We start from the raw sequence: 27,758 nt of genomic DNA on the forward strand, positions 1-27,758 counted from the left end.
TTTCATAGAATAGAATAGAATAGAATTTATTGACTCATTCGACCCCCTTCTGGGGTATGAGAGTACAACACATGTACATGTCATGTCATTACGGATCCTCTATTTTCTTAACATTCTCTTTTGGAAATTATAATTTAAGGCATTCTTCTATAGTCGTTATATTTTTTTCTTAAGGAAGACAAAGTTTTGGGAAATTTGAAAATTGGGTGGATAGTGATTCTTACAACTTTGATATATTTGGATGCCCCTGTGAATGTATTATAAGCACTAGAAACTTTAGCCCCTAAAACACTTCTGCTTTAGAGAAAAATTGAATTAAAAAATTTACCGGTGCTCCCGGTAAATTTTGATAAATTTCAAATAGCGCCTACTGCCATACAGTGGTAGCTGCGACCATGAAAATTTCAGAATATGTAGTTGTGATATACAATTTTCAAACGGGAATAGCTAATCGGTCGATCTTAGTCATGAAACATTGTTTTATAGCTTAATTAATATATCGACCTTGAGAGGGAGCTCCTTATGCAACATAAGGAGTTTATTATTTACAATTTCATAACTTTAAACTCGATTTCAACCACGACAACTTTCACTGAATATATTTTAGGATCGCATAAGCTTCCAATATGTTCATTTGAACCAAATTCATGAACCCATACCAAAACTTTGTATTACCTTTAAAATAAGAATATGCGATCTAATGCAGTACTCCACCTGCCATGACAAGTGTGTTATGTCTTTTTTGCTCATATCTGTCTGTAGGTACATTGCGTTTGTCTTTCACTGTATATATATTATTCATAAAAGTGTGGGAAAATAGGTTTGAAAATGATAAAAAATGAATAAGGAATATCAAGAAGGATACGCGGTTCAACAAGAATGTGATGATAGCATTATATTACATGCTCTCAGTTAATGATGTATTGTGTGCATCTTCACCACTCGCTTGTATAATACAGCTTTCTTTATTATTTTCGCATCAAAGAGGTGATCCGGACGTTGTATATGGGCAAACTATTTGTATAAAGTTTAGGGCTGTTAAATGTCTCCTGTGTCCCTCAAAATAAAAATATAATTCTTGAAAGGAACTTGGCTATATCTTAAAGACTCGGGTAACTCCATGACCTAGATACATTTCAAATTGAAATTAGATACTGCATCCTAACTCGGAAAGCACCTGAGAGTATGGGCCATTGTTAAATAAACAATTAAAAAATATATTTAATCAGGTTCCATGCTTATTGAAATGACACGTCTTATAATTTTCACTTACTCCCATACGTTTACAAGGCTTTGTGAACAACAAGTTACAACAACAGCATTATCTTTAAAACATTATCATCGCATTGAAAACGCAGACAAGTATACAATGTAGTTAGACTTACAAATCGTATTCTATATGGTTTTATTTTGGTATTGTAAGCTATAATTATGCATAATCTAGTAGTCCGGCTGTGGGCAGAAACGAAATTTAAAACAATAACGTCTTTGATATATAGAATCAACATTTTCGTAGTGGATCTTTGTGCCAGCAGGAGACAAGCTGACACTGATTATCATTCGTTTTGTTTACATTTATATTACTCACTATTTCAAATTTGAAATGAATTTTGCTTGTGAACAGTTTCTTTGCTGAATCGTAATGTATTCGATGTATAGCTCTTCCTATAAATTGCTACATGTATTGTTATATATATTTTTATTAATCTGTCTTTCATGTCCTAGTCAGTGGTCAATTAAGAATTTTAACGACGATAAGAAAATGATTATGATATATTACATGGGAGGCACACGAACACAAATTGCTGCACTTTTGTTCTTGTTGCTGTTGTTTTTGTTGTACTCAGTATTATTATAAGTCAGTCTAGTCAGACTTGGATTTGCCAGAAGTGTATCCCCGTGCCCCTAGATCTGCCAATGTTTTATTCATATGTGTGTGGCGCAATTAAAAACATAACAATAACAATATAACGTACTTGTATTGCGCCATCTAATCTACATGATCTAGTTAAACTATATCAGATTGTTTACAATATTATGTATGAATGCTTGTGTGTGCGAGAGAGAAAGATAGTGAGAGAGAGAGAGAGAGAGAGAGAGAGAGAGGGGGGAGGGATGGAGGGAGAGAGAGAGCGGGAGAGAGAGAGAGAGCTAGAGAAGGGGGGGGGGGGAGCGACCGAGTTGCGGGACCGAATTAAAGGAGAGAAGGGGGGGGGGGTAGGTGGGTAAGAAAGTGCAGCGCTATCAAAAGAGACTGACGTGAATACAATTGAGAGAGAGAGAGGGAGGGAGAAAAGGTGTGTGAGAGAGAGAGAAAGAGAGAGAGAGAGAGAGAGAGAGAGAGGGAGATAGAGAGAGGTCGAACTGTAAATACTGATTTGGAGCTGTTGGATCGGATTTTGATCAAATGTAATTAAGAATATACAATTAAATTGTGGATAGGAGTACATAGACAAACAAATATAGAGGATAAATTAAAAGATGATCAACAGATAACAAGAAAAAAAAGATGAACAATTGAAATAAATCAATGCATAAATAATTAGATTAAAACATAAACAAATAGTTTAAAGAACCTAATTAACACTAAATTAATAAAAAAGATAGATAGATATACAGATAAATGAATAAAAAATTAACAACATTTGATTAATAAATTTAAAACAAATGAATTAATGAGATTAAAGTTTGACAGCGCACGTGTGACCATCCTGACACACCTCCGCCACACCCCCAAAAAGAAATAAGCTCCGCAGTGCACACGTGTACGGCAGCCTAGCTGCGCGCAGTACGTACTGTAACAAATCAGGGTTTTAGTATTGGACGAAGGTTAAGCATTTTCTGTTGTACGAGCATGCGCTATAGCAATATGGTGCATCGTTGATTTAGCAATTACCAAACTGAAGGAAAATGAGCATAAATTACATATTTTGATCATGTTGGTGCAATTATCATGTTTCTTTTGGGGATATTACTTGTATAGTAGTGATCTAATCAGGAATAAGGGGTTATACTGAAGATTATATGTGAAGATTTTATGGGATTAGCAGAAATATTGTGTTGAAGTGTTGTTTTACTAACGAGGACATAATTGTTCTTTTACACGTTTATGTATAGGGAAATTGTTACGATGGTCAGGGTTGTGCATCTAGGGCTTTCCACTGCACTGTATCCGATACAGGCCAGCCTCACCGAGGCTGGCCTGATAGTTGGCCTGATAGTTGGCCTGGCCTAAGCCTCTAAGCTAAGTCTCACATAGTTTGCACTGTATTGAGTTTACCCGATTGTTGAATAGATCGCAATAAAGACTTTCAACCTACACATCATGATTGGTTTGATTTCTTGGAGCAGTGAAACCAAGGGACGAGAACCTGTGACAAGTGTTGACAAGGGAAATTGATTGTTCGAAGGATGCTCAATTGATTGATGCTGTGAACGAGACGTTTAGGTGACCGATTGTAGTCGATGGACGAATGATTGTTGAGATACGTGTGAGCAGTTAATGACTCCAGCCATTAAGCTACGGGCATATATTTTGTCCAAACGAACGACGGGGAGCGCCAGGCCGGACACGGGCATCCTGACAAATACTCCGTGTCAAGCCAAGGTGGCAAAATCGTGTCCGTTACACATGGTGTCAGAAGTGGGATTGCTGATGGCGTGGAGTGGTCGAACTGACGGATCTAGTAGGGGACGACGGCAGTAGCACTGACGGAGCTGGGGGACCATGGGCAGTAAGTCTGACGGCGTCACAAGCTGGTAGAGCTGACGGAGCTGGGGGACGACAGGCAGTAAGACTGACGACGTCACAGCTGGTTGAGCTGGGGGACGACGGGCAGTAGGTCTGACGATGTCACAAGCTGGTAGAGCTGACGGAGCTGGGGGACGACGGGCAGAAGGCCTGACGGCGTCACAAGCTGGTAGAGCTGACGGAGCTGGGGGACGACGAAGGGCAGTAGGTCGTACGGCGTCACAGCTGGTCGAGCTGATAAAGCTTGGGGGCGACGTGCAGTGAGACTGCCGCGTCACAGCTGGTCGAGCTGAAGGAGCTTGGGGACAACGGGCAGTATAAGACTGACTGCGTCACAGCTGGTCGAGCTGACGGAGCTTGGGGACGACGGGAGGTAGCATTGACGGTACGTGTTGCAGCTGGTCGAGCTGACGGAAGTGTAGAACGATAATGGAGAGAAAGAACAATGAGCCCAGGGGTGCCTAGAAGGACAGGAAACGAACTAACTTTTGAACAGTTGAACACTTTTGGAAAGAGCCATTTTGAACTGTCAGAAAAGACTTGGATTTTAGTTTTGAATTGTTTTGATAACATGTTATGTTTTGTTGTTGTTGCATAAGTTATAGATAAGTTAGCTTGGGGACCAAGCTTGGGAGGGAAGGGAATCGTGTAACAAATCAGGGTTTTAGTATTGGACGAAGGTTAAGCATTTTCTGTTGTACGAGCATGCGCTATAGCAATATGGTGCATCGTTGATTTAGCAATTACCAAACTGAAGGAAAATGAGCATAAATTACATATTTTGATCATGTTGGTGCAATTATCATGTTTCTTTTGGGGATATTACTTGTATAGTAGTGATCTAATCAGGAATAAGGGGTTATACTGAAGATTATATGTGAAGATTTTATGGGATTAGCAGAAATATTGTGTTGAAGTGTTGTTTTACTAACGAGGACATAATTGTTCTTTTACACGTTTATGTATAGGGAAATTGTTACGATGGTCAGGGTTGTGCATCTAGGGCTTTCCACTGCACTGTATCCGATACAGGCCAGCCTCACCGAGGCTGGCCTGATAGTTGGCCTGATAGTTGGCCTGGCCTAAGCCTCTAGTCTAAGCTAAGTCTCACATAGTTTGCACTGTATTGAGTTTACCCGATTGTTGAATAGATCGCAATAAAGACTTTCAACCTACACATCATGATTGGTTTGATTTCTTGGAGCAGTGAAACCAAGGGACGAGAACCTGTGACAAGTGTTGACAAGGGAAATTGATTGTTCGAAGGATGCTCAATTGATTGATGCTGTGAACGAGACGTTTAGGTGACCGATTGTAGTCGATGGACGAATGATTGTTGAGATACGTGTGAGCAGTTAATGACTCCAGCCATTAAGCTACGGGCATATATTTTGTCCAAACGAACGACGGGGAGCGCCAGGCCGGACACGGGCATCCTGACAAATACTCCGTGTCAAGCCAAGGTGGCAAAATCGTGTCCGCTACAGTACACACAATGGTCAAAGGTTATTTTTGCACATTCCTAACAACACAACCTGTGGATCTGGAACGGAGCTGAGCTGTGTGATCATCCAAACTTGAATTTACGTGAGTATTACATCTTTTATTAACACTCAATCACCGTAATAGTGACAACAATTGCTAACATACTTGAATCCAATCCTTTGCGAGTTTTTTAAAAGCACAACATTTCATGTGATGAGCAGTTAATTAGCTGTTGTATACGAAACTCGCACATCAACATTTTTGCTCCGGAGTCCGGAGTCAAGACCTTGCCCGTGAAGCGACCGCGACAGTAGTGCTCGGTAGAGCGAGCTTGGCGGGTATGCTGCCCGCACATCAACTGCCATTGATTCAATCAAGGACGTATGTGACAATTTATTGTGTGGGTTGTGGAGTGGTGCGCTTCGTATACATTATTGATTGTAAATTGAAACTGAAATGCCACAGTACTCAGTAGATCTGCATGTACATCATGCTTAGCAGCCATGATGTAGGTCTAGATCTAGTCACATTTTCATTGTTGACACTGAATACTGATGTTTCCACGGCTACCACCAGTGTAGATCTAAAGTAATAAAAATGAACCTCTCAGTCTCACCAATATGAATATAAATTTAAAAAACAAATCATCCCTAAACCACTTCCGAACTCAAATAAATCCTCTTTCCAGAGAGAATATACAACTAATTACAAGACCTTGCGTGCTGGACAGGTTCTGTATCCGGAGTCTCTGGACAGTCGATTTAAAATAGAAATTTAAAGAAGTTTTCAAGCAATAATTCATAAATCTTCTAAGACTTATGTTTGACACAGAAATTCATGTTAGTTAGTAATATTTGATGAATATTTTCTGTTAAATCCTAAGGTGACAGACAAGTTTGTCTATGGACTAACTGACAACCCCCATCGAATACTAAAGTCTAGGAGTTTGCTTCTACCGGTAAATGTAAAAATAACAACAAAAATGACACCAATGAGACTGACAAAAACAAAAATTAATTTCCCAGAAGGGCACCAAATTTATTTGTTTTGGGGGTCGTTGTAGGGTCGATTTAGGGGTACAATGTATGATTAGATTTGGAGTATAACAGGCTGTTACTTCATTAGCTGTGACATTGAAACAGTTTTTCCATTTTGATTTTGTATTGAAATTCTTTATATTAAAAAAAAACCCACTTTTATATTTTTCAGAGCGTAAAGTTCTTGCATTCTTGCTGTACCAGCCCTCAAGATGTCACCTGTTATAGCTCGTCTGGTGGAATGTGTGCCAAATTTTTCAGAAGGACAAACCAAGGAGGTATGTGGCACTATATTATTTTCTTTAAAGCCCCACTGCACTGCTTATAGACTTGTGCCCTCTATGTAGCAAACAATGCCTAATCAGTGCATGTTGGTCCCCCACGATCCCCTTTTTCCTAAGTTAATTGAGAGCTGATTTGATGAGATAACCTCCTGTCAGTGACCTTGCAGGGAGGTCTAACCCCTCTTGGCAAAACTAGTACAGACAGGCTTTAATCCTCGTATGTGGAGATTTTTTCATCGAGTGGATAAGTCACCACACTCTGGATGACAAGGTAAAGAGTATAGACTTGCAGTTGCTCTGTAGACAGCAGAAATACAGTCAAACCTGCTTCATAGCGACCACTTGTATAGAAGGACCACCTGCCTTCAAAAAACACATTTTTGTTTCCCTTGAAAATGGTTTCTCATTGAAGCATGTACTAAAGGAACTTGTCCATAAAGACCACTTTTCTTGTTTCCCTTGGGTGGCCTTTATAGACAGGTTTCACTGTACATATAATGTATGTCTGTAGTTTGAATGTAGTATGCTGGCGTTGAACCCCTGCCTTCAGAGCAAAGTATTTTTTGATGATTGTTCCATTTTAAAATTTGCATTCACTCCTAGGCTTAGTTTACAACACATGAGTTTGTGATCAATTGGAAATTGAGAATGAAGATCTGATTGGCTAATGGTCAGCCTTTTGACCAATATGTGCATTCAACAAAGAATTTTTTTTTTGCAATTCATCGCAAACCTTTGTCTTGTGCGGCCCTGTTTCATAACACTTGATACATAACGAGTTGCAGCTTTTGTAAAAGGCTACTGACAAAATGGGATTCGACAGGTTTGCAGTTCAAGTCCCGTCGAGGCTTAATGTCCTTTAGGAAGGCATACATTTGCCACTCTCCACCCAGGTGTTGAATGGGTACCTGGTAGGATGCAAATGTTAATGTGATTGGCATGTGTGCTTTTGTAAAATGGTGCCTGGCCCTAGCACTCTCAAGTGTGGATATGGAATCGAATCCCATGACCAGGGTAATAAATATTACAATTAAAGCTCTTAGAAACATAGTATTAAGCGTTGTAAAAATTATGATTATTATACTGAAACGGAGCCCTGATTGGATTTGTTTCTTCTTCAGATCATTGATGCCATCAGCAGTGCCGTAGCCCAGACCCCGGGATGTCAGCTCCTAGATGTAGATCCTGGTCCTTCCACCAACCGTACGGTCTACACCTTCGTGGGCTCACCTGCGTCTGTCGTAGAGGGCGCTCTCAACATGGCGCGGGTTGCTAGGAGTCTGATTGACATGAGAATCCATGAGGGTAATAATAATAATAATAATAATAATAGACAACATTTATTAGGGGCTTAATACGGGTGTTTCTAGGAGCACCATTGTTTGACTAAAAATTACCAACCAAAACTTATAATAAACACACAAATTATAAATCTGTTTTTTATTCAATAAATCATGCGTATATAATAATAAAAATAAAAATGAGATCAAACATAAGGTCAAACATAAGTTCAAACAAACAAACAAGGATAGGATGGTGTGCACCTCCTTTGACCGACTCACAACTGCAGAGAGTTTTTCACATTGGTCTAACAGGAATGGCATGAATCCTCTTCATCATGACCGAGAATCCCTTTTTGGTGGGGGCGGGAGGGGTAAACACATTAATATTTCAAGTCTCTCTTATCCATTTTTAACTCTGGTTGTGCCAAGAGATGTGCTTGTTTCGATATTTTACCGAAACATGATCAGTGTTTTCTCTTCAAACACCTGCACATCTTAACTATGACTTAATGTACATACACAATTATTTTGTGTACAAAAGTTGTAGAAAATGTAATACCCTATTATTAGTAGTAGTAGTAGAATTAGTATTAGTAGTAGTAATAGTAGTAATAGTAGTAGTTGTAGTAGCAGTAGTGGTATTGTTATTATCATCATTATTATTAATGGTACTATAATCGTCAATGAACTTATCAACTGTTTATAGTTGATCCAGAGTTTTCCATACATGTGACAGTCCTAACCGTAAGTCTAAACATAATATTTATTCTTTCTCTCTCTCTCTCTCTCTCTCTCTTTCTCTCTCTCTCTGTTTCTATCTCACTCTCTCTATCTCACTTTCTCTCTCTCTCTCGTTGTCTATAGGTGAGCATCCGCGTATGGGAGCGTTGGACGTGTGTCCTTTCATTCCTATCAGTGGAGTTACCATGGAGGAATGTGACCTATGTGCCGTAGAGTTTGGGCGAAGATTAGGAGAAGAGCTTCAAGTACCTGGTAAGCTGAAAAATGACAGAAAAGATTAATTAAACTGTTGCAAAAAATTATTTTGATGTGATACATGTTTTTTCCACAAACTCCAGCAGCGATAGCACTGGCTTATTATTCAATGGATAGATGTTTAGGGAAAATCCATTAAAGGAAGTACAGGAAAGTACAGAAAAGATTTAGTGATAGATCAAAGAAAAGTTTGTCAGTTCGTGTTTTTTCGTTGTGAGCAGCTCTCTTTTTGTTCTATACTTAATATTTCAGAATTTGGGAATTTCAAAATTTCTCTAGAGAAAATATGTTGTAATGCATGTGCCTAGATAAAAATTATCAGGCTTGCGTAATATGCGTGGCTGAAAAATAGTGAGTAAAAACAAAAAAGCTTATTATTTTCTCCTTGAGGTCAATGTGCACTTTAGTGACTATGCAAATGAATAACAACTGTTGATTTGCTCAACCTATTCCTTGTCTCTTTCAGTGTACCTGTACGCTTTCTCCGCTAGGGAGGAGAAGAGACAAAAGTTGCCTAGCATCAGAGCAGGAGAGTATGAAGGATTGGAGAAAAAGGTACGTATAAGAATATTATAAATATCATGTGCTGTGCTTGATCTGTTGATATGCCAATAAATACTTATTTCTGATCAGTGACACTGGAGATAACTGTGTCAAACGAAACTTGTGATTTTCTTGGATCGTTCAACCCATTATATTGTTAATGTCATCCACAGAAGTCAGCCACAAAAATAGGCTTCATTGCTTAATTGACATGACAGTGTGCAATGTAAAACTGTAAAGCGAGAATCTTTTTTGCAACAACATTTTTTTTTGTTAGAAATTTTCATTTTCATTACAAGAAACTTTTGAGAATTGCAACAATTTATAGTTGATGTTTAGTTATTTACAGTGTGCGATTTGCAAAACTGGACGGTATGTGATAATCATACAAAATATAATGTAATAATGATAATTATCTGGATTTTTATAGTGCTCGATTCAAAAATACCGCCTCTATAAAGTGTTTTGCAGATATTAATACCCGGGTCACCAGATTCATTCTTGCACAATTTGCACAATCTGTGAGGGCATATGGCAATAACTAACATAAAGGCTTTTGTCATACTACAAGTTACCCGTTTCTCTCCTGGGTATCGAGTGGCAAGGGCCCAAGGACATTAGAGCCGTGCAGTGCCGGGGATCAAACCCATGACCTTTGCTTTTCAATTCAAATGCCTAAACCACTAAACACCTCAACAGTTTCTGGGTTTACAGTAATAATGGTAACATTCAATGACATACACAGGCACTACATTATGATGACTGTTTTTTTTTCATCAATAGAACAAGTTAAATCAGTTTGAAATGGAAGATGTCAATGTTTAATTATGTTCAGTCACGTTTGCATTCCTCCAGCTTGCAGACCCTGAATGGAAGCCCGATTTCGGTCCGACAGAGTTTGTCCCAACCTGGGGCGCCACAGCGACGGGGGCTCGTAAATTCTTGATTGCTATGAACGTGAACGTCCTGGGGACCAAAGAGCAGTCGCATCGTATTGCATTGGACATCAGGGAACAGGGGAGAGGGACAGACCAGGTAGGTCAGGGACTAATACATTAAATTCTATGTTTTTTGTGCTTTTAGTAACCCAAGAATAAAATGTGGACTGGTCAAATTAGAACCTTTGTTGAACACTTCCAAATGTAAGCTTTCATTTTTCACATACTTGAAAAATTACAAAACTTGGTAAGGGTATGAATAATTTAGTTGTTAACTGTACATGGGCCGAATCAATAGGATTAGGTCAAGAGGAAGGAACAGAAGGAGATGGACAGATGATTTCAAAAGGTGGACAGGGAGATCCCTTGCAGAATGTGCAGCAACAACAAGAGAGAAAGAGGGAAAGAGGGAGGGAGGGAGGGAGAGTGAGAGAGAGGAGACAGTGAGGGAGAGAGGAGACAGTGGAGAACATTAGTGTATAATCCAAGACCTCCGACCCGAGGAGGCGTAGAACAATGGAATAGCATCTGACGTACATGGGCTCACACATTTCTAAGGGGCTTATTCTCACAAAGACTCTGTACATGCACCACACTAAAGAATATCGTTGTAACATTATTGGTAACATTTATACAACTTACTCCTAGATCCTAATCAAATTATCGGTTGAGAGAATTCAGTTTTCAGGAGGTTAAGCAATATCTAGAACATTCTCTGTTACCTCACCTCCTCCTCCATTCTCATGAATTTACACTTTTTACTTCTCTTTGTAGCCCGGATCACTGAAATCAGTTCAAGCGATTGGTTGGTGGCTGGATGAGTATAACCTTGCTCAGGTGTCCATGAATCTCACCGACATTGACCAGACTCCCATGCATGTTGCCTATGAAGAATGTCTAGCAAGATCTAAGGTAAGACACAATGAAACCTGTATATAAAGACCACTCATAGGAGATGAGATATGTGGTCTCTATGTGCAGGTGGTCTTTATAGACAGGATGTACAATTTCTTTCAACATATTGATCAATGAGAAACTTTGCAAGGAAAATACAAAATGTGGTCTCAATGAACTGGTGGTCTTTCTTACCAGTTGGACTCTAAAGGAGGTTTGAATGTAAGAAGGAAATGTTTCATTTGTTAACAGCTACTTTTAGAGACATTGATTAGATCTCCAGGTAATTGATGGTGGCCAGTGTGGGTCCTCTCGGGCCATACTGGAGGTGTCTGAGTACTACATGGAGAAAGAAAATCTTTTCATTATTTCATTATCGCTATGATTATTCTGTCTCCGTGCAGGTAACCAAGGTTGGCCTGTGTGGGTCTGAGCTGGTTTGTCTTGTTACTCTCAGGACCATACTAGAGACAGCCGATTATAACATGAAGGAGGAGAATATTTTCATGATCATTATCACTATGGTTATTCTGTCTCCTTCTAGGTAACCAAGGTTGGCCTGTGTGGGTCCCAGCTGGTCGGTCTGGTGCCTCTGGCAGCCATCATGGAGGCCGCTGCGTACTACATGGAGAAAGAGAATCTTTTCATTATGGAGGACTCACAAAAAGTCAGACTGGTAAGAATAACAGCCTTTTCACACAGGGTGAAAATCATTGCATCTAGAGCTGATTACTTTAAAGCTGTTTAACTTAACAGCTTTAAAGGGACTATGTAACATTGTTCAGATGAGAGATAGTGGTGATAAGGTAGTGACTTCACAGCTAGATGTACAATTAAAGATAATCTGAAAATTTGAGTAAAAACGGTCCATTATTCATGGTACAAATTGGGAAAAACTGATCTGATCGATTCCTAAATTCTCCCAACTATATTATTACAATTTAATTACATTTTAGGTGAATGTAAATCTTCACAAAGCAATGAAATGACTCTACATTCCATTCCAGACAATTAAGTGTTGACAGATTTTTTATAGCCTGTTTTATGTATTTTTTTTCATGGAAAAACGGTTGGGAAAATTCAAAAATGGTTGGGAGAATTTACTGTTAATCACTGTTAGAGGGTGTCGTACATCGACGCCTTCAAAGAAAACCATAGATATCTTCGTGGTTTGAGAATTTTTTCAGGATTTTGTGCATGTCAGAGGGTAAGTATAGTAAAAGGAATATAATAAGTAACATTTTATACAAAAATTAAGCAATTTTTTTCATCAACCTTCAAAATGTTACCGAGTCACTTTAAAGTCAATTTATCCTTTGTGAATGTCATTTATACGATCTTCGGACAGATACGAAGTCGTGTAGAAAATCAGAGTAACATGCCATGTCACTGACCAAACTGCCAATTTGAGGTTAGCATAGACTTACTGATCTCATATTTCAGACATTCTTGACTTATTTTTAATTATTGGTCTGATTTATTTCAAACTTTTGCCATTCTGTTTATATTTTTTTTAAAGGGTTGGATTGCCTTTTAATATCTAAACTTTGCTCTTGCTTTGAAGCAAATTGGCCTATTCAGTTTTGAGAGTAGTCTTGACCCTTCAATGTTGATGGTTTTTTGTATTAATGTATAGGTTACATTATTCTGAGTTTTAATGGAAAAAAAATGTTCAAGGGAAACAAGAAATTGGTCTTTGTAGACAGGTAGTTGCTAAAAGCAGGTTTCATTTTTTTTTTCTTCAGGTTGTTGATCGCCTTGGTCTCAGTTCACTGGAACCGTTCAATCCGAGAGAAAAGATCATTGAGTGAGTATCTTACTCTGTGCTTCATTTTCCTCACACTCAATATTTACACCCCTTTTGATGATATCATACTCCACAATTCATGAATCCACATTGTTCTTTGCCTGAAGTAAACATCTTTCTGTGAAACCACCAAACTTTTGAGCACTTATAATGTTTTCTAAGTTTACAAATAGTTCATAAGATTCCTGCACTTTCATGTCTTGAAATACTCTTTTTTTAATCACAACTGACACAGCACTGAATTTTGGTGATTCTTGCTGCGAGAACTGTCATTTACAGTTTCTACAAAGTCTCATGTCATGCTATTTTCTAGTTTTGCAAAACCGGGTAGATGTAAGATCAAATTATAGTGGTTCGGTAACCTATGGTGGTGGTAAAGATCAAAGTAGAATGACCATGATTTCATTTTTTTTCCTCCATCATCCAGGTACATGGTTGAAAGTGTTAGTGATGGACCACTTACCTCCATGGCCCTCAAGTCTTTCATCCTGAATGTCGGAGCAAGGTCACCTGCCCCAGGAGGAGGATCAGTTGCGGCAGCCATTGGCGCTATGGTAAGCCAAGGAGCTTGGGTTTGTGAAGCTGGCTCTTTGTTTGTAGTAAAGATAGAATCGGTGGAGATGATAAAGAGCCTTGCCGTGGTTGTTTTGATGATGATGCAGCTCAAGTTGTAGTGGTTGCGTTCATGATTAGGGGGTGGATAAGGGGTAATAGTGATGGAGGACTTGGTTTTTTTTTTATATAAAGTTGATGATGAATATGAGTGATGGTGATGATGATGATGATGATGATGATGATGATGATGATGATGATGATGATAATGATGATGAGGATGAGGGTGATGGTGATGGTGATGATGATGATGTTGATGATAATGATGAGGATGATGATGATGATGATAAAGGTTGGGAAGGGATGATTATTTATGGTTGTGAGTGGTGATAGAAGGATGATCATGAAAGTGAATGTGGTTTTAGTGTTTTTGATAACAATGATGATGAGGGTTATATACTGACACTGCTCAGGATTTTTTTTGTTATAGGAAATAAATAAATCAAATCAAATCAAATCAAATTCACATGGTAACCAGGAACTTGTGAAATATCTAGATCAATATAAATTTTTGTTTGATATCTCAGGGAGCAGCGCTCGGTACCATGGTAGGCTGGCTGTCGTTCGGAAACAAGAAGTTTGAGGCTCTGGACTCCACCATGAGAAAGCTCATTCCTCCACTGAAAGAAGCCATGCACGACCTCCTCCCCATGATAGATGCAGATACGGCAGCATTCTCTGCTTACATGGTAAGTTGGCAACCTCAGACCCAGAATTTGTTTTTAATTTAAAAACTCACAAATGTTTACCAGATTTTGACCCCTTGTGGGCCACCACTTTTATCAAAAATTGAAATAAATGAACTTTAATTTGCATTAAGTGACAGTAGTGTGTTTGAAGCAATTGCATTATCAAGGATTCAAAGTTGTTTTTGTCTCTCCCAAAACAGATCTATGATTATGCTGAATTGATATCCGGTAAAAGTGACAGTTTGAGCAAATCTTTCAAATAACTATATGAAAGAGAATCTAACTGCATGTAAAAGTAATTATTTTGGTGTGTATAAAGACTAGAATGAATCATTGCATGTAAGTTTGTTGATCCAATTTATTGCAGCATACAGTTTTGCCACCAATTCTCCTGACAACTGATAGTCAACCTGTTCAACACGTCGAACCTCTTCTACTACCCATCCTCTCCTAGAAAGATTATCAACAGTTCTTTTCAAGACTCCCTAATCCTCTTCCCTTTCTCACATGATGCAACCGTAAGCCTACATCACCATATCTACATATCATATCATATCATATCATATCATATCTACATCACCATGCAAGCCAATACTTATAAGAAGCATCTAATTCTGCTATAATACTGAATTTAACTCAATGGATTTTTTTTTCTTTTCAGGGTGCTATGAAGCTCCCTAAAGGCAGTGATGAAGAGAAAGCTATGTAAGTGCCATTTGAAATTATGTATTAATAATTGTTTACTATCTCTCGAAAATACAATTGTGTATGTTCATGGTTTGTAAAAATATATGTCCCTTAAATCTCTAACCCTATAGTAAGTACGATACCCTATTATTCATGGATTTAATTCCTGTCAGGTGCCCATTTAATTACCCTCGATTAATTCTTTATATACCACACAAATAATCTCCCTGTGCCACATTGTATATGCCCTCCCGGCAACCATATGGTATGAATAGTCCCCAGGGAGTGGAGATGGTGCACATTATGCGTGAATGAATCCAATGACAGGATAATAATATCTGTAAAGCACTTAGAGAAGGTATTTTGTATTAAGTGCTATATATCCAGATTATTATTAATCACCCTTTTAAAGAATTAAGTCCTACCCCTGGGGCCCGTTTCATAAAACTTTTATCAATAACAAATGCTAAATTTGTATACAAATTTGCTCTCAGCCAATCAGATGCCATGGTTTCAGTAGCTTATAACAGTAGCTTGTAACTTGTTATTGATATCAAGTTTCATGAAACAGGGTCCTGATCTTATTTCTACCCTTTCCATTCATACATGAAGTCGAGACGAGACCATGAAAGCGGCCATGAAAGACTCGGTCGCCGTCCCGATGAATGTCGCCATCACAGTCAATGCATGCTGGGATACAATGAAGGAGATGGCCCGCTACGGCAACATACAGTGCAAATCCGATATTCAGGTCAGTAGGGAAAACCGGATTGATCGATTTTAAAGATTGACCTTTCGCCATTACAGGGGAAACTCGATAAAACGAGGTCGTCAGGACCAATTGATTGACCAAACCAATTTTTTTCTCCATACATATCAGTGGTAACGTCTGGCTAGCAAAAACTAGGTATTTTTTGAGCGTGCTCGGTAAATAGGCCGATGTAGCAAGGTTGTTCGAAAAAAAGAGAAAAAGAAAAGGAAAGAAAGAAAATCAATGCAAATTTGAATATTTCACCCTGTCATGAACCAGTCCTGTGCATAATTTTTTCCCCTACTCCTGAATAATTCATTATGCACCTCAGAGTAAGACTGACTAATTAGTCTTAGCCAATTATGTTGGCATCTCTGATAAATGTGCAGACTACATGTATGTGTAATTGCATTGGATTCCTGTCTTAATTGTGCATGTGCGCTGCCCTCTTTAATACCCAATCGACTGTCCAATCATAATCTTTGTTCTATTCACACCTCTCCTCTTTCTCGCGTTCAATCGAGAGCGAGCATGCTTGGAAAGCCAATGGCTGTGAAGTGTTGGTGCACTGTACATAATTAGGCTATGAGAGTTTCGATACTGCTTTCAGCGCATCGACCGTACGTATAGCCAGCCCTCAGGCGCGCCCAACATCATTCACTCTGCTTGCACAGTTTGTGTGCAATAATCTCAGGGCTAAAGACACTTGTGCTCCAATGAGTTGTCGTACACATAAAGAACAGTGAAATAGCTTGTTATAACGGAAATGATTAACATTGTTTTTCCTTTTTTAGGGGCATTGGATTTAGCTCGTAATAGCAGAAATGTCGTTATAGCTGACCTCGTTATAAGAGGTTCATGCCGCCAAAGAATTACACATAAATTGATTTGGGCCCATGACAACATCCTCATTATAACCGTTACCTCGTTAAATGAAAAGTTTAGACCATAAATGTACTTGTATATTTAGAATATGCTAAGGGACATCTTTCCAAGTTTTACATTGTAAGAATTTTTCTTTTGTTTATGTTCCATATGAAAAAATTAAAAATTGTGCTGTTTGACAGTTGCTTCCTCTAGTCAAAGTAGGGCAGTATTCTTCAGCTTTTCACAATCAAAATTGTCATCATCATCATAATCACCACTTTTACTGTTATCACCATCATCATCACTTACCACCATCATATGCTTCTTGTTAACATATTTTTTTCTTTTTGTATTATCTCTATGTTTTTATTAATTGTTTACGGTTCTTACGTGAGGAATCAGATACCATGTCGTATTCGTTTCTTACAAGTGTATATTAATTTGGTTAAAATTAGATGCACTTTTGTTACTTGTTCTGCAGCCTACATTATTTCTTCTCTTCTTGTTCCATTTAAAAAGAAAAACTTGAAAAGTTATACTGGCCAGAAAACACAATGATTTACAGACTATGTATTACATTGTTTTCCAGAAAAAATGAAAAATCATATTGTTTTACACTTACAATCATGTTGTTTCACATTACAGTGTGACATTAAAAAAAAACATAGCATGATACTTCGGCCTTGTTCCATTTAGTTTCACAGTGCACCTTAGAGAAGTTTACTAGATATAGATGGTGCAATATTGTGTTAGATACTTATAAATTATTGAAAACTGTTTTATTGTCTGTTACATGCAGGTTGGTTCTAAAGCAATGGAGCTAGCAGTGTGGGGCGCTTATTACAATGTGATGACCAATCTGCCTAATATCTCTGATGAGGTATATCGAGAGAAGGTATGTCATCTCTCTTTTTAAATATTAATTCCTTTCATGCCTTGCACAACAAATCTAAAATTTGAGCCTTCAACAACGTGTTTGGTTCTAGATGGTAAGTGCTTTTATCCCTGAAGGAGAAATATATATTTCTTTTCAGTTATGATTTTTTTTTGAGAAACAAGAGCCCATCTTCAAACTATTCCCCCGTCTAACATTATTTGCTTAAAAATTGCATACATATTATTATTATCATCAACAGATGTGCAGTTTTTATCTCTTGTTTACAATTATTGTGCTAAAGTACACTTGTGAATATAACCCCTGCTTGAAAAATTGCATGTGATTGAAGCATAATTATTCATATTTACTTCTCTTGTACCATGCAGGCCAAAGAAGACATTGGGACTTTCCTGAAGGTAGCGCAAGATGCCGCCAGTGATGTCTTAGAGATTGTTGCCGACCGCACCGAGTGAATTGGTGATCATGATGCTTAGCCGTGACCTAATCAGTCACGGACAAAGTTTCCCCCATGTTTAGATGAGTTATATAGCTGAATGAAGTGCCCCTTGTGTAGGTTTGGACCAAAGCTTTGTCTTTGCATTGACTATGTGTGTGAGCCCTGCGTTAATGGAGTTTTAGCTGTCATTTTTCTGATGTAGAATTAAATCACATATTATAAAATTATTATGGCCACCAAGTGGTCACTCCCTGACTTAAAATTGTAATCTTAAAGCGAGGAATTTGTTTTTATGTTTTTTCAAGAATTTGAAAATAAAACTGCATTGAGTCCTCTGTCTGTGAAGTGGTAAAAAAGGTATTGTCCTCTGCACTGTTGGCAAGTTAACCATGAGATGGCGCTTTGCAATAAACAGTACGTTCGGGCAGAAAGTCGATCAGTTCAATATTGCTTAAAAAGAAAAGATATGGCGGAAAGGTGATTTTTACTTAATTTGGTGTCATTGAAATCCTTTGCAGACAGATTAGATGAGTCACTAAGCACATTGCTTGGTTTCTGTGACTCAAAATTCAGTGTGGAATTATTATGATAGCAGTGAACCAAGAAAGTACAGTAATTTATATTTTGCAGTGTCTCGTGCAGGGTTTTCATGTATTTAGTATACAGTAGGTTTTTGTGCCGAAAAATTAAGTAATAATTTCAATACTCCATCCATTACTCTTGTCCATCCTGCGCATGTAGAAGTGTTGTGCCTTACTGCTGTATTATCATGTCATTTTTGTATTAAAAAACGTCTTTCACTCTCTGCGATATACAATAAGATTATATATGGCTATTGAAATATATACACTCTATATAGAATATTCATGTACAACTTCCTAACTCTCTTTATCTCATCAGCACAGTCATCACCTTAATCACTCTATTTACCATATCTCATATCATCTTCTCATATATATTTTTCACTCCCATCCCCAACATCATATTTGTATATATATGTAGGAATTTTTCAGATTCATAAAGGATTACCATGCTTCAAGCTTAGCTTATGTGGCAATCCTTCTTTATGATGTTAGTATTACAATGTAAGTATTTTTATGTGGATGATGTATTAATTATAAGATTTGTTTACTATCATGATCATGTTGTAATTAGTTTGTAACTTTGGAAAAAGACCATGAAGAGAAAAAAAAAAAATAATCAAATAAATCAAATCGGTACTTGTCTAAAAGAAGATAGAATAAGAGGGGAGAGCCCATTTCACAAAACTTGAGTCTGATTGAAATTCTTGACTCAATAGTTCTTTAATTTATCTGAATTAATTCTGAATAATGGAAAAAAAAAGTGTCCAAAAATACTTGATTCAAATGGTTTCCAACGGGTTAACATTGAAAGGCTAGGGCTGTATAGATGCATGGCCCTCGGGAAGAAAATAATTAATATTAATAATACTTATCCTCATAAGTAGTAGTATTAGTTTTTAAAAAAAGTATTGTTATTTTTTTATATTTATCATTATTATTATAATTATTATTATTATAATTACTTTATTGTTATAATTATTGATATTATAAGTATCATTATTATTATTGTTGTTATTAATCAGTGACTTTCTCTCAGATTGGACTGTTTTTTGCAGGAAATGTTGCCTTAGTTTCCTTTCTGAACAAAAAATTCATAGGTTATTGATATGTAATGTATTTTGTCTATTTCATTTTAAAATGATACCTTATACCTTGACAATCTATTTTACAGTGCCATGTTTTTTCTAGGAACTACTTTCATCAAAATAATGCAAAAACCTGGAATAACAGAATATTACCATAGTGTTTATGGTGGCCTCTGTTCATCGAATATAGAGAGATTATATTCAACTTATATGTACATACCAGTGGAGTAAAGAATCTTAATAATGATATGTGTGTGTTTGTGGTGTGTCTGAAATACTGAGAAAGCAGTATCAATCATCTTCATGCTTTAGACAGGACCAAAGGAAAGGACCAACATGTAGAAGTCCTATCCAAAGGACTGTTTAATTGAGGTTTACTATAGGTTTTGAACCTGGGAACTTGAAAGTGGGAACTTGAAAGAGGCTATTGCCCTTGCTACCTGGTCCTTACACCCATTCGAGTGTAGTGTATAGTAACTCCAATATGTATGTAAAATCAAACTTGAAAACATGAGCATGACAAATGTTTTACTATGCATGTACCATGCTCCATTTTCTCGCTTTCATACTTGTTTTTATTCCATTCTGTGTGCAATAACGCCGTTCATGTATTCCTGTTTTTTCATAGCTGCCAACCATTCCTGTTGTGGAATTAACGTTCCTATATTTTGGACTTCAATCGACATTGTAATATCAAAAACCGTAAATTCCTCTTTTTTTAATGTAAAAAATATACAAAGGATTCCTAATTTTGCAGTGAGAGATTTGTAATGTTGTGATAGAACGTAGGCACGTACACATTGTGTATTTCTCCTTGAGTACCGTATTACAGGGATTAGAAGAGAACTGGGTAAAAAGGTGTGAACATTCTTATCATAATGATTTTCTTTCTTAAGTGGATCTGGATGACCGAGGAAGCGGATTTGAAATGAAGATAAATCAGGTAGGAAATAAGAACGTTATGTAATGTTTGACAGTGGAGATCAATATGGAGAACATTCTTTAGGCAATTCAGTTGTGACATAAAAGGATCACAAGTACTTAGTATTTAATGGAAATTCTGTATACTGATATACTCAAAATATCCTTTTGTCACTCCAGCTTTTCATAGGAGGACGTTTCAAAGTGGGATCGCCCATCATCATCATCAGGGAAATATGCCCGTTCCAGCCTACTCGTTTAGAAAAAAAGAACCTTAAGTTAAGTGCAGGCAGCATATACAGGCCTGATAAAAACCCGATTTAAATCGGTTTCCCGATTTTTTTTATTTTTCCCGATTTTTTCCCGATTTTTTTTTTCTTCCCGATTTATTAAAAAAAAAAAAAAAAAAAAATCCAGATTTTTTTTTTTTTTTTTTTTTTTTACCAATTTTTTTTTCTTCTTCCATATTTTATACTGATTTTCCCAATTTCCCTCTTATTTTCTCTATTCTCCCTATTTTGCCCTATTTTTTCCCAATTTTCTTTCTCGAAAGGGGGGGAATGTTGTTAGATGCCATTTTTTCCCCGCGAATCCTCTTCTTTCTTTTTTTACTCAAGGGGGGCGTGGTTGAGGGGAAAACAAAAAACCTATTTTTTTTTAGTGCTCACTATCACCCCTGCATATATAGGAATATTCCCCTTTTAGGTATGACGTCACACGCGTGATTGAATTCAGTGCAAACCAGTGTTTCAACCTATCTTCATTGACCTCAACTAATAGGTACACACCCAAAAAAGAAACAAACAGTTATAAAACAAATCAAAGATAAGTACTCAAGGAACAATAGTTATGATAAGTCTCTCTTATATGTGATTATCTCGGCGCTTGTTTTCGGATTTTCTGGCTTTCCCAGTAGGGCGCAGAAAGTCATTATAATATCATGTTATTGCCTGTAATTACCATGACGTAAATGACAGCTTATAAAGCCATGAAGAAAAAAAGTATAATGTGAATAATTGGAAAATCTCACTTTTCATGTTATTGGAAATTGACGTTCGTTTCCCAAGATCGACTTACAGTGCCGGCGGGTTTATTCCAATTAAATATTGAAGTACCCAGTAATTTTGTATTTTGCTGCCAAGTAATATGCTAGATTCTTCCCTTTGGGATTTTTTATAATGTACCATGCATTCCATTTTTGTTCGATAACGTATTATGTGTCTCATTGTACAAGTGTTTATTGGTTTCATTTGAAAGCCTTCTATTTCTCTGAAATATCTGCTGAAACTGCCATGTATTGTGATATTGCAATGTTGTGTGGCTTGTTTAATAAAAGCTAATATACCTAGTGCATTTGAAGTTGATCTATTTGTGATTTTGTGACGTTGTGATATTGCAATATATATTTTTAAGCTTGTTAAATCAAATCTAATATCTAGTGCATTTGAACTTGATCTACATGTATTTGTGATACACGTAAAGGCTATACAGCTGTAAGAAGCTCCTTCCTTTGGCCGTGGATTAGTTTATGAAGTATAAAGTAAGCTTAGTTGGGGGGAGTTACGTACGTATTGCGGCTGTGGGCTATATTTTCGCGTCTTGCCAATAATATAGAACGAATAACATCAACACGATGATTAAGGCACCTGCACAGGAATCGCCTGAACTGTACATTTCGACAAGAATGATTAGTTTGGTCGACTTTTTCTGTCTCTAAATTATACGTCATTATTAAATACCGAAATACAATCGTAACGACGTAATTGACGGAAAGGAGGTCAAATCCGTCTGGTTTCGCATCCGGTTTAACAATTGCAACTTCTGTCAAAGGATCAACATATTAAAAGCAAATGCAGTATTGCACAAGAGAGGTGAACCAAATCCATACAATTTTGAACCCGGCTGTGCCTAAATCTTTAAATAATGGTTTTGAAATTTAAAACAAAATAAAAGTTCGAAGAAACTATTTCTAGCCATACTGACTCTGATAATCGTAACCGTCATGATAATGCAGAAAAAATTGTGTAACTAAAGATAATTGCTCGTATGGAAGTGGGTTATAAATTTATAAAAATACCTTTCATTCAATTTTTTTTTAGGACAAGCAATATTTCGGGTTTCGAAGTCGTTCATTTAAAGACACATTTAGTATTTTAAAATTAAGCGTATAGGAATATTATTGACTCAAAATGAATTTCTTATTGTGGCCATTGGCGAGAGTTGGCTGCATGAGGGAATTCAGAATGACGAAATACTTGTAATTCGTTTTACTACTGTACGTTGTGATCGTTCAGGTAGGGAAAGCCACGGAAGAAGTGCTCTCTCTCTCTCTCTCTATCTTTCGATATATATATATATATATATATATATATATATATATATATCTGGAAAAAATCAAATTCATATCTCTGGATCTTGCAGAAGATGAGGATATTCAATTTGAACTATACTTGGTATAAATTTTACCGACAGAGAGCAAACGTATTATCATTGGTTTTATATATTTTCCAAATGAAATGTTTACGTCAGTTAAAAGGAATCTTTCTGATATAGACCTGAATAACCGTATTGCAGGCGATTTTAGCTAAAACTTTTTTTCGCTAAAATGAAAGAGTAAAAATAGATTAATCTGTTATGAATATCAAATGTCACAGTTACGGTCAGTACGCCTGTTAGAGTGACATGAAAAAAACAACTAAAAAATCCGCAAAACAACAACTAGGCCTATCTCCCTTATACCTGCTAAGATGCAATCTTACCCGTCAGCGCAGTAAGTTGCGCCAACTATATTCGGTCAAGCCTAGGTAACTCATGCATAGACGAGGGGCGTTAGTGTACGTATTAGTTAACAACTATTGATTAGTTAACAACAGGTACATATCTGTATTATGTGTATACCCACTCTTCAATAAAAGATACATGTACATAGTTATATGCATTATAGGGATACATAATTATTTTACAAATCATAAATTTCATCTCATGAATTTATACACATTAATTAAAGAGAACAGATTAAATAAAAATGTTTTTAATTTGACTTATCAATAATTTTACTAATATATCATATTACAAATGACAAAATACGTTATATTGTAGGCTATCGTCAAATAGCAGGTCACGAAAAACTGAGTCCCTCGCCGAATTATGTCATAGCCATACTGACAGGACTTAACCTCAGTGAGCAGGAGAAAAACTCCTAATCGCTGGCCCCTTGGACTATTCTTCACCGAAACGTTTCAGTAATTTACTATATTGCCTTTTGTATGCAGGCATCTCTTTTTCTTCTTCAAATACTCCATTATTTGCTTTGGTTGGGCTTCATTTATTTCTGAAAGAAGCATCGCTCTTTCAATAATATATATCGAACGATATATTAGGTAATATACCTGACAGTTTCAACATCAAGGCATCTATCACGGAAACCGGTTGGATAAATACTTTATGTTAAAGGGATTGGGTAACTTCGTCTCAATTTCTGAAACAAAATCCTGGATTTAGCTCATGCTGCAATGATAATTATAAACCTTTAGGTCAGTCAGGAAGCCAGTGACTTTTACAAGCCGATCGTCTGTCTGATTATCAAGATATTTATGATTGGAAATCGAAATTAATTTTTGCGCTTTTCTAAAGGTTTTCATAACACTGCAGTCTATTAGGGAAAACGGGTATGGTAAACCCGGTCACTCAAAGATTTTTACTTTTTGAGGCACTTCTTGATCATTTTGAAGTGCAATTTTGTTAGGGCTTCAATATAACACCATGTCACAGACACTGATAACACTTAGGGCCGTGCATCTCAGATTTAATATTGTTAAACGATGCCTTTAATTGATTAGAGCGATCACTTTATGGTATTTGGAAGCCAAAAAGAAAAGCAACTAGGGTAATGCATTTAAAATCGTCAAAGTCCGGAATTATAAACGCTTTGACGAAGACAATTTCTTGTCTGAAATTTCACGAAAACCCTGGTATAGGATGTGTGGGTGTGAAGATGTGCATATAGACACAGCATGGATTGTATAGAGAATATAATTCGATGAAGTGTCTAATGTTCATGCTCTATATCGCTCTATTCATTTATGCGTACAAAATATATGGTCCCGTGGGTGTAAAAAGAAACGCTTGAACTTTAGTGAAGGAAAAAGGACTATCTTTTCAACAAGGCTAAAACTGCAAATGACTGAAAGAAAGCTAAATCAACAAGATACAAAGTAAATAATATGGCAAATTTTATAAAGAAAAGATATTCTAGCACAGAAATAAATGGACATAAACTCAATCGATTCTGGAATATGACAACAGTAGCTGCATCCATTAGGAAAGGAAATAATATATATATTATATATCAGAATTGAATAAGTAAGACACAGCTTTATATGCTACTGTGGCATTTAAATGTCTACTTGAGAACAAAATATATCAAGCATTATGATAGATGAATAAAACTTTGAGTCCTGAATTCCAATGTGAGGCAAAAGGTACACTTGTCAGTGCACTATAGTGCGTTGGGCCGTGATATTAGACATCTATAGAGTGAGGCGATACCCTCATTTTCAGTTTTCTGTCGTACAATAATTCTTCATTCTTCAATGCTGAAGTTTGCATTCTATATACAGTGCGAGCCAGAAAAAACGAAACCGAGAATTATCGATGTTTTATCATAACTTAATCACAATTTTGATTACTGAATGACACATATTTGTAAAGCTTGGATCCTCTTCTTTCATTTTATGCAACTCATGTGATGCATATTTCACGCATGAGTGATTAAAAAGCAATTTGAAGAGAGAGAACCAAAAAGTCGTTTGGCGGGCCGTATCTGAATTTCAAAGAGAAAATCAAATTTCTAGAGAATTCAGTTTTTGCCTTTTCATACGATACCTCAATCAGGAAAAATGAGCAAGGAATAACAAAGTTCTGTTTGTTTAAAGTGATGACCGTTGTACACGAGGCGTCACTGGCCTGACGCATAGCTGCGTCAATTGCTGGTGCAGTCCTTGACGGACCATGTGCAGGTGATATCGAACAATGATTGCAAAAAAAGATCTTAAACTTTATTTACTGATGTAAGGGCTAACTCCTCCATCGGCGTAATGATGCCAGGTAAAAAAATGTCATCAAAATAGGGCAAAGGCTACAGTTCAAGGTGGCTCTTGAGTGGCTCTTGAAAGAATTTAGTTCCCTTTTCAGGAACTGTACCGCATAGAGCTGTAAATAACAACTCTTAAGCTTTACCCTCATCTAGATGCTGAACAGGCGTTGATGAGTATTACCATAGAAGTAGAAGTAGAAGAACGGGTATCATACATAATGGTTTCATATTGCGTTAAACCAATACTTTGACTTCTAATTGTGTAATGTTTCAATCTGGTCTTGGTAAAGGGATTGTTTACAGTGCGGTCAATTAACAGTACTCAACAATATAATCGTTTATACTCATTACATACATCTTAATAATTATAACAAAACCATTTTCTTGTTTTCCTTTCGCTTCACACCACTATTAGCGTGCGTCAACGTTTTAAATCACATTTAGAATATATCGAATGTATGCTTCATTCATGTTGCACATGTGGTGTCGTCTGCTGACGTTAGACTACGTCGGAAATTGGTGCACCTGTGACGAGCCATGTGAAGGTGATAATGTCAACGAAACCATGCAATGGAAAATTTATCAAATCATAATATTTCCCTTGAGTGTAAAAAATGATTTACTTATCATTAGATACTTTTCTTTAATTTCTGTTTCACATTTGAGACATTGTGGAAATTGTGAGTTAAAGTTACGATTTCGAAATTAAATCAGGGCATAGTATCAAATTTCGGGTGTTGTTACTTTCCTTATGGACTCTTTCCCCTAGATTAAATCAGAACGTTCACCTCACACCGATGACTATCTAAAGTTCATCTTCGCGGTAGACTGCGTACGGCCCTATAAATATTACAAGAAGAAGAAGAAGACAAGAAAGTGAGAAAAAGAATGGAAGAAAAAAGGAAACATAACAATTAGAAGAAGTTAAAAAAGAAGAAGGAGAGGAAGAATCAGTAATTCAAAGAAGGAATTTCAAGTGGACGGCGGGGTTTATGTTGATGAAGAAGGAAAACTCGTAGAAGAAGGAGAAGTTCTAGAAGATGCTACTGTATTTGACGCACTCCTAGGTTGTGGAAATATAAGCAGTTTCGGCGTGAGGAAATTCTCCGATGAACTCCTCGTTTGATCTCTTACAGCCTATCTGCTGACGTAACAGATTGATAAGGACGTTGCGGTATGATTTATTCATGATCCAATAGACGAAAGCATTCCACCAACTATTTGAAGTGATAGCATACCTCACGAAAAGGATGAGAATTGGGGGAATCTGGATACCAGGGATAGGGCTCAGGAAATTGATGATGGTACTTGGTAACCAAGCAAGATAAAACACGGTGGTTATTACAAGGACTGTTTTAAGTCCCTTCATTCCTGCTCCGCACGGCGGTGGGAGAGCGATATTACCGGCGTTAACCGCGGCTTCCACCGCTGCGATCTGGCGCGCATGGCGACGCGCAATAAGTACAAGCCGACCGTTCACAATTGTGGTGACCAACACCGCGGTAAATGGAATGAAGTTATAGATGATGAAGCTGGGCTTGATAATTGACGGGCAAGTGGTACCGTAGGGGTGACAGACACCCGTCAGCTCACTCTGTAGATAGGACCCACCAGAATTGAGAAGTGCAAGAATCATCACCGCGATCAAGACACAAACCATCCTTTTACGGGAGGCAAGAGAGTAGTACTGAAGCGGTCGTGTTACTGCGATGTAGCGGTCGACAGACGCCAACGTCAAAATCCACATGGATTGCCAAACAAAAGCTGTGCACAGAATAACAATAGTATCACCAACGCTTTTGGAAATTGGCAAGTAAACAAATAAAACGCCAGCAGTTGAACACAACAGACCAGTGAAGAGATCAACCACCGAGAGAAACATGAGACAAATTTTAGTGTTTTCACCAAAACAGTTTTTAACTCGCGGAACGGTTATGATATTGATAATGTTTAGCAGAATGCAAAGAACAGCATTGAGAGAATAACCGATAACAAAGAAGTTTTTCTGGCTTTTCAAGATGTAAGCCATATCAATCCTTTCAAGCGAGGCACTAGAATTGAATTTCGAAAAGTTTGCGATATCTGGAATGATGCCGTCCATTGTAAACAGGATCA

At 37.2% G+C, this 27,758-nt stretch overlaps 1 protein-coding gene across 1 annotated transcript; it reads left to right on the forward strand.

The window, feature by feature from the left end:
- The first annotated feature begins 5,240 nt into the window (after positions 1 to 5,240).
- Positions 5,241 to 19,391, forward strand: LOC580057 (formimidoyltransferase-cyclodeaminase). Its single transcript, XM_030990299.1, has 15 exons — positions 5,241 to 5,338; positions 6,446 to 6,551; positions 7,679 to 7,862; positions 8,705 to 8,833; positions 9,303 to 9,391; positions 10,235 to 10,414; positions 11,092 to 11,229; positions 11,756 to 11,887; positions 12,957 to 13,018; positions 13,446 to 13,572; positions 14,158 to 14,319; positions 14,981 to 15,024; positions 15,619 to 15,757; positions 17,424 to 17,519; positions 17,888 to 19,391. The coding sequence occupies exons 2-15, from the start codon at positions 6,486 to 6,488 to the stop codon at positions 17,972 to 17,974; spliced, it is 1,635 nt and encodes a 544-aa protein (XP_030846159.1). The 5' UTR covers positions 5,241 to 5,338; positions 6,446 to 6,485; the 3' UTR covers positions 17,975 to 19,391.
- The last annotated feature ends 8,367 nt before the right edge of the window (positions 19,392 to 27,758 follow it).

Source organism: Strongylocentrotus purpuratus, unplaced genomic scaffold (genome assembly GCF_000002235.5).
Source record: "Strongylocentrotus purpuratus isolate Spur 01 unplaced genomic scaffold, Spur_5.0 spur5_scaffold_19, whole genome shotgun sequence".
In the NCBI taxonomy this organism is placed as follows: domain Eukaryota; kingdom Metazoa; phylum Echinodermata; class Echinoidea; order Camarodonta; family Strongylocentrotidae; genus Strongylocentrotus; species Strongylocentrotus purpuratus.